We start from the raw sequence: 12,920 nt of genomic DNA on the forward strand, positions 1-12,920 counted from the left end.
TTTGGCGCGAAAGTGACGTCATATTGATTTGTAGGACGAGGAAACACCCTAAGTCACCCTCTCCCATTTCTTTTCCTCTAATGCAATTTTAGTGGAGTGTTCGTGAATGCCTCTAGGCTTCACCCATGAGTGAACATACGGAGCAGCTGGTGCAGGTGGCGAGGACTGGCTAGAGGAGCACCAAATGTTTGTTTACATGCAAGATGGCGTAGAGGGTGAGTGTTCAGTTTTTCTTATATTACCTCCAGTTGTGGAAATTCACGACATAGCTTTGATTTGGTGGCATGGACGTAATGTTGACTAATGTATTTACTGTTATTCGTAGTAGAAATGATGATTTTTCCATATAGAAGCATGTTCCTTTATCATGCAGAATATTGTTAATGTGCATATCTATGAAAACAGTGGAAAAAATAAGTAGTAAGTGTCGTTAATATTATTTATACAAATCTTCATTATTTTGTTTGGTTTACTGTAAACCTAATCGGGACAATTTCATTGTTTAGGTGAATTTAGTTTACATGCGTGTTCTGGTGAACAGTTGCCATGTTTCCGCTGGATTATCGAATATGCATTGTTTATTCTGTTAGAATTCGTTCACATTCGTTATTCCAGTGGTGTAAATAGTCAATTTCGTTATTTTTACAATCTTACGCAAACATTATTCATAGCTCTTCTCCTTCGCGAGGGGAAAATAAATGCGTGATAATAGACAAAGACATCTCGTGGGTATGCAGTTGCAGTCTGAGGGGGTCGAGGTGAGAGGGAGACATGCAACGCAATACTCCTATATTTATGCGTAGTGACTGTTTACTAGACCTCTGTGCCCAACGAGTCACGTAGCACGCGATAGCCCACAGCACAGGGGCAGCCAGGATGTGAAACTTGAGCAGAAAAAGGGGAGCTGCGGACGCTGAAAAGGTTTGAAAAAGAGTGGTTCGAGGTGACAAGATTGTTGGCGGGATCAGCTGATGGGAACGTGAGCGTGATACAGGCAGTGTCCTGGCTAATGATAGGTGGCTATTACTTCCTTCTGGGTTACTGTGACGCAGCATCATGCCCCAAAACTTCCAAACCACTTACCAGCCCTTCACGGGTGGGCTGGAGGAAGGAGGAGGAGGAGGCGGAGGAGGAAGTAGCAGCAGCGGAGGAGGAGGTGCCTTTATGGAAGAAAGGGACGAGGATCTCTCCCCTGACACGCACACCAGTATGGTCTTTCACGTCGTGCCCAAGTCTAGCAAGTCGAGATGGAACCACATAGAGGACTTGGATTCATTCTTCAGCCGCGTGTACCGGTACCACCAAAACCACGGGCTGTTGTGCATGATGCTGCAACAAGTCTTCGAGTTAGCACAGTTCATCTTTATCATCGTCTTCACTGTGTTCCTCTTCTCCTGTGTGGACTATGATATCCTCTTTAGAAACAAGTATCCTCCAGATTTTAAATATAACGAAACAGACAAGATCACGCTTCCTGACGCCCTACGCACCTATGCCCAGTGTAGGGGGCATTTCTCGTGGCAGCTGGTGGTGGCTATCCTGGCTGCCTCAGTCTTCTGGCTGATGCGTTTTGGTCATGCCTGCTACACCTTCTTCCAATTCTGGGAGATCAAGCAGTTCTTCAACAATGCATTGGGCATTCAAGACCAAGACCTGGGGAACATTACCTGGGAGGAGGTGGAGCAGCGTGTCATGGAGGTGCAGGTAAGATAACTTGTGTTAGTGATTTTTGTTAATTTATGAATAAGGATATTTGTATTTTTTTTATCTATTTATATTTGTGTGAATTTTATCAATGAATAGTTAAAATTAATTTTCATATTTCCACAACCTTGTCTTATACTATTCCCACTTGCAAGTCAGTGCCACTGCACCCTTACTTTTCCTTTGTCTTACCTGGTTCTTAATTATCTGATGAACACAGTTTATTAATGGATTTGTATAGGATCACCATCAAAACAAAGAGAGCATGTAACCTCCTTTGTGCTAACTCAGATATAGTTATGAGATGACTTTATCTCCCATGTGACATCACCATCATAAGTTAGTTTCAATCTAGATATGTCACATGAAGCTTGAAAACAATTTATGTTGGTGATATCAGGTGGGAGAAACTGCACCCTTTTATCTCTTTGTCTGAGTCACCACAAAGGAGCTTTTATAGATTACAACTGGTAATGAAATGAAGTCTTACATGTTTTCTTTGTTTTGATGGTTATATGATACAAATTAACAAAGAAACTGTTTTGCAGATGGATAGAGAAAGTATTTTTAGATGAGAAGAAATACATTCCTCAATTTTGAAAATTCCATTTTTAATTCAACTCCCATGACTTTTCATTATACATAATTAGTTTTACAGTGAATTGAATTGGTTGAAGGAAGACAGATGATAGTTCTTATCAGGGTAACATAACATTTCTGATATAATTTGATATGATAAATTGTGCTGTAGTGACATTTATGGAATATTGAATAGCTTTAGCAGCATAACAAACACATTTAACCCATTATTAGTTTATAAAAGAATTAAGCACATTTCTTGCAAGTATCTTGTTTATTGTTAATGATGACATTTCATATGCTGTAGGTTCTTTAAATGTCAGTATATTCAGAAAAAGTAAGGTGTCAGACATGACTAATTCAATTACAATTACAAAAATTGCCTGATTTGAATGCATCACAACTTCATGTATTTTTAATTTCTCTTTCCTCTAATTGACTTACTTCTCACTTTGCTGCATTGTTGCATCTCCTGCTATCCACTACTGTTATAGCTATGATTTGTGGACTTGTCACCTGAATGTCTCTGTTCTCTCCCATTGCCACTCAGCACAAGACTTTCTAACCTCTTCCATGTTGTTATGTCAAACCTCTTTCTTCATTCCTTCATTCATTACACAAACTCCAAATCTTCATACCATTTTTTTCCTGATAATTTAGTTAATTCAAGAGAGGATTATCAAAACAACCCATAAACTAATTTAATGACTCCCTGTGAAACTCAATTCTAATGAACTTTTGGAAATTAGCATTTTTTATCATCATCATCATCATCTAGAGGGGGGATGGTTGCCAAGGGTAAGAAAACAAAAATGTAAAAAAAAAAAAAGTGAGAGAGTGTGGGAGAGAAAAGAAAAAATGTGGTTCCTAGACAGTCAAAAGTTGCCATAGAAAATTAAAGTATCTTAAAACCTCCCTCTTAAAAGTCATAGGAAGGAGAAAATACAAGAGCAGGCAGGAAGTTGCAGAGTTACCAGGGAAAGGAATGAGTGACAGAGAAAACTGGTCAACCCTAGCATTAGAAAGGTGGACAAGGAAGAAGCAATAGATGTTGAAAATAAGACTCATTATATGTTTGTGGCTGGTAACATCTTGTCTTCTTTATGATTACTTGCCATCTCTTCTGCCAATTTTTTTTTCCTTTTCTATCAATAAGTGACTAGTTTATAAATTATCCCGTTCTTCCTCCATGGTAAAATATTAAGTTAGGTATATATGGATGTTTCCTTCACACTAAGCTTTTGAACAGGGTGGAATCAAAAGCATTTCATCTTAGATTTTTTTTCACTTTTAGCCTCTCTCTTTGCCTCTCTTATCATCTACCAATATTTTCAAGTTAACTATTCTGAGCCTACAAACTGCATGCCTCCCCACCTGCTGCAGCCTCATTGCACAAGACTTCCTCTCAACCTTATTCTGCCCACCTTTCTAATACAGGTGTTAGCCAGAATTCTCAATCTTTCTATCCTTTCATTGCTGACAAAGGAATCCCTTTACTGTCTAGATTCTGAAGAAGGTTCTAAGACACATATATATCCTCTAGTTCAAGATAATTCTTCTTGCTTTATGTTTAGGAATTAATACTTCAGTGGACTTTTTCTGAGGCAAGTGTCCCAAATACATTAAAAACAAAAAGGGCTTGAAGTAGGAAATGTGTTGTACAATTCATCATCAGCTCATTTGTTACCATTATTGCAAGTGTGAGTTTTGGTTCTGTCTTCCTGCCACAGGTTGAGGAGCGCATGTGTATCCACAAGGAAGTGCTGACTGAGTTGGACATCTATCATCGCATTCTGCGCTTCACCAACTACTTCATTGCCATGGTGAACAAGAACATCATCCCTTTGAAGCTGGATGTGCCTTTTGTTGGGGAAGTTGTGTTCCTCACCAAGGGGCTGCGCATGAACATCGAAATGTTACTCTTTTGGGGCCCCTGGGCACCTTTCAGGAACATCTGGCACCTGCATGATGAGTACAAGCGGCCAGAGAAGCGACATGAACTAGCGGAGCGGCTCAACCAGCAGTTCCTGTACTCTGGCATTGCTAATCTAGTATTTTTTCCACTTGTGCTGCTCTTCCAGATAATGTATTCTTTTTTCTACTATGCCGAAATGATAAAGCGCGAGCCTGGCAGCCTGGGAAGCCGCCGCTGGTCGCACTATGGAGAGGTTTACTTGCGTCACTTCAATGAACTGGACCATGAGATGAGTGCACGCCTCAATCGTGGCTACAAGGCTGCCTCACAGTACATGAACATCTTCTCCTCTCCACTAATGGCTGTGGTAGCACGGCATGTAGCCTTTGTGTGTGGTGCAGTGCTGGCTGTGTTGGCTGCCCTCAGTGTGTACGATGAGGATGTACTGCAAGTGGAACATGTGCTTACGTTCATGACAATTCTTGGCGCTTTGCTCGCTGGCTGCAGGGTCTTTATTCCTGATGAGAACTTGGTCTTCTGCCCAGAGATGTTGATGCGGCGGGTGCTGGCTGAGGTGCACTACCTTCCTGACCACTGGAGGGAGAAGGCACACACCTCGCGTGTCCGTCGGGAGTTTTCCCAGCTGTTCCAGTACCGAGTTGTGCACATGCTAGAGGAGCTTGTGTCCCCAATTGTCACTCCACTCATCTTAATATTCCGCCTCCGCTTCAAGGCTCTTGACATTGTAGACTTCTATAGGAACTTCACAGTGGAGGTGGTAGGGGTGGGAGATGTGTGCTCCTTTGCCCAGATGGACATCCGGAGGCATGGCAGCCCCACCTGGCAGCCTGATCTCCTCTTGGATGACATTGTTAGTCAACCAGGAGACTCACAGAAACCAGAAATGGCAACAGATGGAGGCAAGACAGAGCTGTCTCTCCTGCATTTTACCATGACCAATCCTAAGTGGAAGCCTCCACAGGAGTCTACAGCCTTCATCAATGCCCTCCGCACACAGGCCCAACGAGACATGAATGCCTTGCCAACTCTTCAGGAGGAAAATGCTCTCTTCTCTTCTCTGAACTCGCTGTCATGTGGTGGTGGTCTGGGTTTGGGTCTGGGTACCACAAGCATGCTACAGCAACCTCCATGGATGACAGGACAGCACCAGTCTATCTGGTCACCCCGGGGACTCCGAGGTAGATTATCGCAGGTGGAAGGCTCCCGTCATGGCCCCACTACAGGGGGAATCCTCTCCTCTATCCAACAGTCCAACATAGAGAGTAGCATGACATCTGGCCCTGCAGGAGATCCAGTCATGGCCCCCAGCACCCTCAGCCCCTCCTGTATCATGGGGCCCAGCTTAGCACCCCCATCTGTTCTGCCTCAGGACCTCACTGCTGTGGACATGAGCCTGAGCACCCTGTACTTGCATGAGCTACACCAGCGCCACCGCCACCGAACCAGCTACTCAGATGTCCCACCCCAGCCCAGCTCAGGACCCCAGGGGCCACCTGGTGGAGCATTTCTTTCTCCTCCTCATCCTCAGGAGCCACCTGTGGTGTCATTTCAGCGGTCGCAAGAAAAGACTCCCCTGCTTGGTGAGCCATGAGGAAGTGAGATTGGATGACTAAGTGTTGCCTCTTTATACTTAATAATGGACAAGGTGGTTAGGCCGGCCGCTGGTGGGCGCGGCGGTGTGCTGCCCAAAGTGTCTTTGCTAGACCCGCTCATTTAGCCCCGCGCAACAATATGTGCTAGTCCACCACTTTAATTTCTTACAACTTCTGTTTATAGATGTAGTTTGAACCTTTTACTGTGACAGCTCATTGTAACTGACTGGATGGTGTGAGGTAGAACATTTATTGTGTATAAAGTGTATCATAATTAAGAATTTTGTATTTTCTTAAAAATTTTATCAGACAGTGAGTTTTGTGCATGGATGAGTGAATGAAATGTGCATGCATTGTGTTTCCATGCAAGCTTTGTGCAAATGCTGTTTTCTTTGTAAATAGTTTGATTAAATGAATTGTATTACCTATACAACGTGTTTCAGTTAACTAGAACCCATTATCTCATGAGCTGTGGTGGGTGTAGTGTAGTGGCTCTGGTCCCTCATCAGGAGCAATATAGTGCTCCAGCTGTAGTGGTCCTTTCAATCTGTCAGTCAAACAGTGAGATGGGTTTACTTTGTTGAATCGGGTGCCGTACGTAGCCTGGCGGGGCGGGGCGGAGCGGAACGGAGCGGCACTCCCATACCTAGCGTCGACCCTTCGCTTCTCGTGGTACCCTGCGTCCTTGGACACGTTTGTATTGGCAGATCTAGAGGGGGTGGGCGGTAGTGTTGACAACAGCTGGTGTTGTGCACGTGGCCAGGGTGAAGAAGTATATACTTGATTTCACAGCACTGCGAAGTGTACATTCTCTTCGTTTATAATATAGTTTTGCAATAACTTATATTGATGGTAATTCGGTTAATATGTTTTTTACTAAGGGTTTCAGTAACATGTATTATTAACAATTCTTTGTTACTGTTAGAAGCTCAAAGCGCGCCTCCGTGATCTTTTTTCTCCTCACCTTGAGGAAAGGTTAAGGCTGTGCTTGGCAACAGTCGCTGTGACGTCACCCATCCTTCCTTGGGTGGGGCGGGGCGGGGCGGGGCACGTCAGCCAACACTGGAAATTTTAAAGCAGTTCCACGGCAGTGTTTGGATCGGGTTTCCTTTGTGCTTAGGTTCCTGTTTGTACAGTACTACTTGTTTGTGTATTGATTATTTACACCGGCCTCTGACACCCGTGCTTCGCTGTATTAAGGTTGTTAACAAAGTGTGCGTGTGTGACTGTTTACATCACCTGTTTATTAATCGATATAGAATACGTACTCTCTCTCTCTCTCTCTCTCTCTCTCTCTCTCTCTCTCTCTCTCTCTCTCTCTCTCTCTCTCTCTCTCTCCTTTAAGCGCTCTTCCTTCTTTCAATCAGCTCCATTTCCTTCTTCCACTCTCCCCCCCTCCCCCATTCTTTTCATCATCGCTTCTCTCCGCTACTCCTTTTATTTGTTTATGTTTTATCCCTTTATTTCCACTCACAACTTTTTTTTATCCGTCTTCGATATTATAAGTATTGTTTTTGTTGTTTATATTTACCAATCTCCCTCTGGTTGTCGTCGTTCTCTCTCTCTCTCTCTCTCTCTCTCTCTCTCTTTAAGATAGTGCGGGAGAATTTTGTCCTCTCTTCCTCCTCCCTCCCTTCCCCTCCCCTCTCTTCCTTATCTTCCTGAGTGGATGGAAATTTCTTGACGTGTGCCGGGCTTGGAGTGCACATCATACTGCCTCGTGAAGCGACATGAAGTGAATGTTTAACGTGGAAGGTTGACTGAGAGGAGAAAGTACTGGCTTATGTTGTGTCGTGTTGTATTGTATAGCGCGTGTGTTTTCTGTTGTTACCTTATGATGTGTGTGTAGGGAGAAGTTTATGTAAAGTGTGTGTGTGTGTCTGTGTGTGTGTCTGTGTTACTTATGCTACTGTAGTGGACCATCAGTTCAGTAACGTATTTATTTGTCTACTTGTTCATTTATATATATTCTAATACGTTAAATATGATGATTTCCACTGCATTCCACACACACTCTTAATACTGTTCGTGCATGGCCCTTTATGTTTATCTCCTTCCCCCCTCACCACCTTTCTCTACCCCCTTCATTATGTTCCTATCGTAAACAAAGAAATCATTATTTTGGTCTAATGTTGCGATGGTGGTGGTGTTAAGTTCCAGGTAGTTAATTAAATGTGAACGGTTGGATGAGCAATGCCACGAGTGATTGTGTGTGTGTGTAAACATTATCAAAAATAAGAGAGAGAGAGAGAGAGGGGGGGGGAGGACGGACGAGTGAAGAGAGATAGAATGGGGACGAACAGCCGGAGAGAGAGAGAGAGAGAGAGAGAGAGAGAGAGAGAGAGAGAGAGAGAGAGAGAAGAAAAATCGAGGGACGGACGAGAGAGGAGAGGGAGAATTGGGACGAATGGCCAGAGAGAGAGAGAGAGAGGACAGCAGTAGTGACTCAGAAGGGTACTACGTCACTGGCAGACTAGGTGGCGGGTGAGGATTGTCAGGCAGGCAGGCAACAGCAGCAGCGACAACAGTAGTAGTAGTAGTAGTAGTATAATTATAGTGACACCTTTTACAGTACATAGCACCAGCAGGAGTAGCAACAACAACATCAGCAGCAACAACATCAGCAGCAGCAGCAAAAGTAGTAGCACCTTTTACAGATGTACCACCAGCAGGAGTAGCAACAACAATAGCACCACCACCAGGAAGAAGTTGGTCGATGCCTCCACACACACACACACACACACTCACACAGACGGCAGTATGTTTAATTCACGAAGGAAGGAAGGAAGGAAGGAAGGAAGGGCGTTACCTCTCCGCACCTCCCACCCTTCTCACCTCCTCCATGGCTACGAGTCCCCCAGAGAAAGAGAGTGAGAGCGAGGGGGAGAGGGAGGGAGGCAGTGAGAGGTGGGGAGCAGGGGTAGTGTCCGGATAGAGGACTTCGCCTTTAAATCGTGAACGCAAGCATCCAGTGACCTGAGCCAAGCAGAGGGTGAAGTTAAAGGTATTCTGCATCGCCAGGTGATCTGTGGTGGCCCGGGGTGTACTGTAGTGGCGGGCAGGGGAACGTTACAGGTGTGTGCGGTGTTACACAAAGCAGGTGACGTGTGGTGGGGTGTTTGTTGGAGATGTGTTGAGATAATGAGTGTTGTGTTGCTTATCTTATCATGCCACTTTTTTTTTTATTTATTTTTTGGTTTTTGCTTATTTTGTTCTTTTTAGTTTGTTGTTGTTATTGTTGTTGTTATTATTATTATTATCATCATTATTATTGTTGCTGTTGTTGTTATTATTATTATTGTTATTATCATTATTATTATTATTATTTTTGTTATTATTATTATTATTATTATTATTATTATTATTATTATTATTTTGTTATGTAATTGGTTACTTTCTCTCTCTCTCTCTCTCTCTCTCTCTCTCTCTCTCTCTCTCTCTCTCTCTCTCTCTCTCTCTCTCTCTCTTACTTACACTAGTACTACTACTACTACTACTACTACTACTACTACTACTACTACTACTACTACTACTACTACTACTACTACTACTACTACTACTACTACTACTACTACCACCTCTGCCGTTATATAAATTCCTTGTTTTTTTTTATTGCTGTTATAGATTATTTATCCTATTACTACTACTTATGCGAATGTTATTTGTTATTATAGGAGTAGTAGATGTAGTGTATGAAGCAACTAGCAGTAGTGATAGTAGGTGATGGTGGAAGTGGTGGTGATGGTGGTGATAGTAGAAATAGATGACGTAACCAAAATTCTCACGATCAGGAATCAGGATAGAACAAGAAATAATGAGGTCAAGACAAAAAGAAAATTAGGTTCAATAAAGATAAATGAAAGGAATTGGATCTCATATAGATGAATGAGAGGAGAGTAAATGAATGGAACGGAGTCAATAATCAAGCAGGTTGTTAGAGTAGAGTCATTATAGGAAGCTTTAGAAGATTAGACCATTTTTTGTATAGGAATGATTGATGGAGATAGGTACGTATATTTCATGGAGGGACTGTAGTAGTAGTAGTAGTAGTAGTAGTAGTAGTAGTAGTAGTAGTAGTAGTAGTGGTAATAGTTGTAGCAGTAGTAGTAGTAGTAGTAGTAACACCAGCAGTAGTAGTAGTAGTAGTAGTAGTAGTCCAGTAGTAGATCCAGTAGTAGTAGCAGTAGTAGTAGTAGTAATAGTAATGTAGAGTGTGTGTGCTTACCTTTTCATAGATCACCCTTGCACTGAATATAGACAGAAAAAGACAAGTTAATTTAGATAGAGAGAGAGAGAGAGTTCAGTAAATGATGTAGAGTGTATCTGCGTTAACCCTTCCTGCAATAACACACTGAATATGGAAAAGAAAAAAAAAGTTGATTTCATCGTAGTAGAAATGTACTGTAAACAACTGTAGCGTATTGTCTATAGTTACGACTGTGGCTGGTCTTGAAATCGGTACTTGCCGTTATCTACATGCTTGTTTGGGCTCTTGCTTGATGAATCTTTGCTTATTTCAAGTTTAAATAGCAAAACAAATTACGAGGTGATGTTTTGGCGTCTGGGTTTGAAGCCAAGATTTTATGTTGCCGCAACTTTAAGACGGACATGATCGTTTCGCCAAAAAGACGCAACTTTCAGTCACTTCGGTAGTTGCTGGCGTAAAGTTGCGGGAAAAAACGCTCGTGTGTAGGCCTTAATGAGCGTAGGAGAGAGTGGTAGTATAGTCTGTCTGCCCTAAAGTGGTTCCTGGGTCTGTGTTTGAGTGGTGCCCCAGGAATGCGTGGTTGTCTTACCTTGAGAACCGTGAGCTGTCCTTGTAATAAGTGCGTTGATCAACAGAAAGCCAGTATTCACATCAAATCAATTACGTTATCAATAAGCTACAATATGTTTTCAATCCAGGAGCCATTTTAGAGTAGACATACTATAGTTGTAGTAGTAGTAGTAGTAGTAGTAGCGTTACTAAGAGGACAAAAGAATACAACCCTTCATATATTAAAGATGATAACGGATCCCAGTAGTCGTTAACATTAATCATCTGGCTAAATATAGTTCACGACACGGAATAAAAGGAAAGAAAAAGCGTAGATATGATGCGATAGAAAGATAACGCTAAGGAAATAAAAAAAACACGTACAAAAAAAGAGTAGATAAGTTAAACATTTATTGTACTTTACTAATATTAAACCACAAAAGGCATTATAGTCAATATTTTACAGCATGACCTAAAGAGCTGAAATACTTCCAATGTTCGTTTTTCATGTTATTTTTCTCTTTTTTTATATGCTTTTATTTTTAACTATACGTAAATTTCGATATAATGCAGAGAGAGAGAGAGAGAGAGAGAGAGAGAGAGAGAGAGATGAGGGGTGAATACAAAATAACTTTTAGAGTCCATCAACGCTTTGGCATGTCTCTGGAATTATGAAGAGAGAGAGAGAGAGAGAGAGAGAGAGAGAGAGAGAGTAAACATACGACGTGGAAAAAGGAGAAACGAACATATTTTAGGATTAGATTCAGCTCTCTCTCTCTCTCTCTCTCTCTCTCTCTCTCAAAAGAAGTATAGTAGTAGTGAGAGAGAGAGAGAGAGAGAGATATGGGGGAGTAACTATGACTAATACGTGAAAAGACATTATGCTTTCTCTCTCTCTCTCTCTCTCTCTCTCTCTCTCTCTCTCTCTCTCTCTCTCTCTCTCTCTCTCTCTCTCTCTCTCTCTCTCACACACACACACACACACACACACACACACACACACACACACACACACACACACACACTCAAAAGAAATAGTAGTACTGAGAGAGAGAGAGAGAGAGAGAGAGAGAGAGAGAGAGAGAGAGAGAGCATAATATCTCTTCACGTATTAATTAAAAGAAGAAAAACATGTACGTAATTGAATACTCCCTCTTTAATTCAACATTCATCGTGGGTTACCTATTGGTCATTTCGGGCGCCGTATGACCCACCTGTTGCGGCGCCTTGGAACCGATGAATACTGTGTCAATTTTGGAACAGTGCCGCTGATTTATTGTGGTGTAAGTGACGAGGTGGTAAAAAAAGTCTGTCTCGTTTGTCAGTTGTCAGGTGATGGTGATGCATCGTGGTTGTCTATTAATTAAAAACTCTCTGCTGTGTGTTGGATGTATTTTTTTTTTTTTTTTAAGGTTTTGATAGTGTAATATTAATAGCTTGTTATTTTTATTATTATTTTTTTTTTTTGTAGTTATTTGGTTCATTTTAACTCCTTCAGCACTGGGATGCATTTTTACCACTCGTTTTGTGTACCATTAGACTATTTTATTGACTTCAGGAAGGGTCTGTAGAGGTCAGGTGGTTAATTGCCACTGACTTTACTATTTTAATCCCCACATGAGTTTCTAAAGCTGTATAAAATCATTGCTCTCTCTCTCTCTCTCTCTCTCTCTCTCTCTCTCTCTCTCTCTCTCTCTCTCTCTCTCTCTCTCTCTCTCTCTCTCTCTCTCTCTCTCTCTCATAATAAGTGCAAAATCCATTATGGAAGAAAAAAGAAAAATGTATATATATATATATATATATATATATATATATATATATATATATATATATATATATATATATATTTATTTATTTATTTATTTATTTATTGAGATAAATTAAACCATTTTATACGTGTATAATTCGCCGATACCTTCGTTGTCCTCATCAATTAGTAATTCATCAACCGGTCAAGTCTTTTATCTATTCTCACGAGGGGTCACCACTGTGGGTCTTTCTTCTCCTTCAGTACACTCCCCTCTTCTGCCTTTTCCTCTGTCACCCTCACCGCTGGCATGTCTTCCTTCACTGCATCCATAATTCTCCTCTGGTCTTCTTTTCTTCCTCCTCCCGGGTTGGTTCACTCCCCTCTTCTGCCCTTTCCTCTGTCACACTCACCACTTGCATGTCTTCCTTCACTGCATCCATGATTCTCCTCTTTGGTCTTCCTTTCTTCCTTCCTGCCGGGTTGGTTAATTTCCAGCGTCTTCCTCCTTACATATGCACCATCCTTTCTTCTGACGTCCTGTTTCGATCTCGTGTCTCTTCCTTGTCTCCAAACTGACGTCTTCTTAACCTTAATGCCTTCTGT

The 12,920-nt window shown here is 41.8% G+C and overlaps 2 protein-coding genes across 4 annotated transcripts in view; both read left to right on the forward strand.

Annotated features, from left to right (window-relative positions):
* LOC123520451 overlaps window positions 1-12,920 on the forward strand; it is a 22,962-nt gene continuing 10,042 nt past the window's right edge. For 2 of the 3 annotated variants that reach the window (XM_045282682.1, XM_045282683.1), the window contains exon 1: window positions 1-215. The gene's annotated coding sequence lies outside the window, so the exon portion shown is untranslated. Of the gene's footprint in view, window positions 216-8,760; window positions 8,887-12,920 lie in introns of those variants that run through there. The other variant, XM_045282686.1, reaches the window with a different exon arrangement.
* Window positions 723-6,239, forward strand: LOC123520450 (autophagy-related protein 9A-like). Its single transcript, XM_045282681.1, has 2 exons — window positions 723-1,704; window positions 4,014-6,239. Exons 1-2 carry the CDS (start codon window positions 1,057-1,059, stop codon window positions 5,808-5,810), a joined length of 2,445 nt encoding a protein of 814 aa, XP_045138616.1. The 5' UTR covers window positions 723-1,056; the 3' UTR covers window positions 5,811-6,239.

Source organism: Portunus trituberculatus, chromosome 47 (genome assembly GCF_017591435.1).
Source record: "Portunus trituberculatus isolate SZX2019 chromosome 47, ASM1759143v1, whole genome shotgun sequence".
In the NCBI taxonomy this organism is placed as follows: domain Eukaryota; kingdom Metazoa; phylum Arthropoda; class Malacostraca; order Decapoda; family Portunidae; genus Portunus; species Portunus trituberculatus.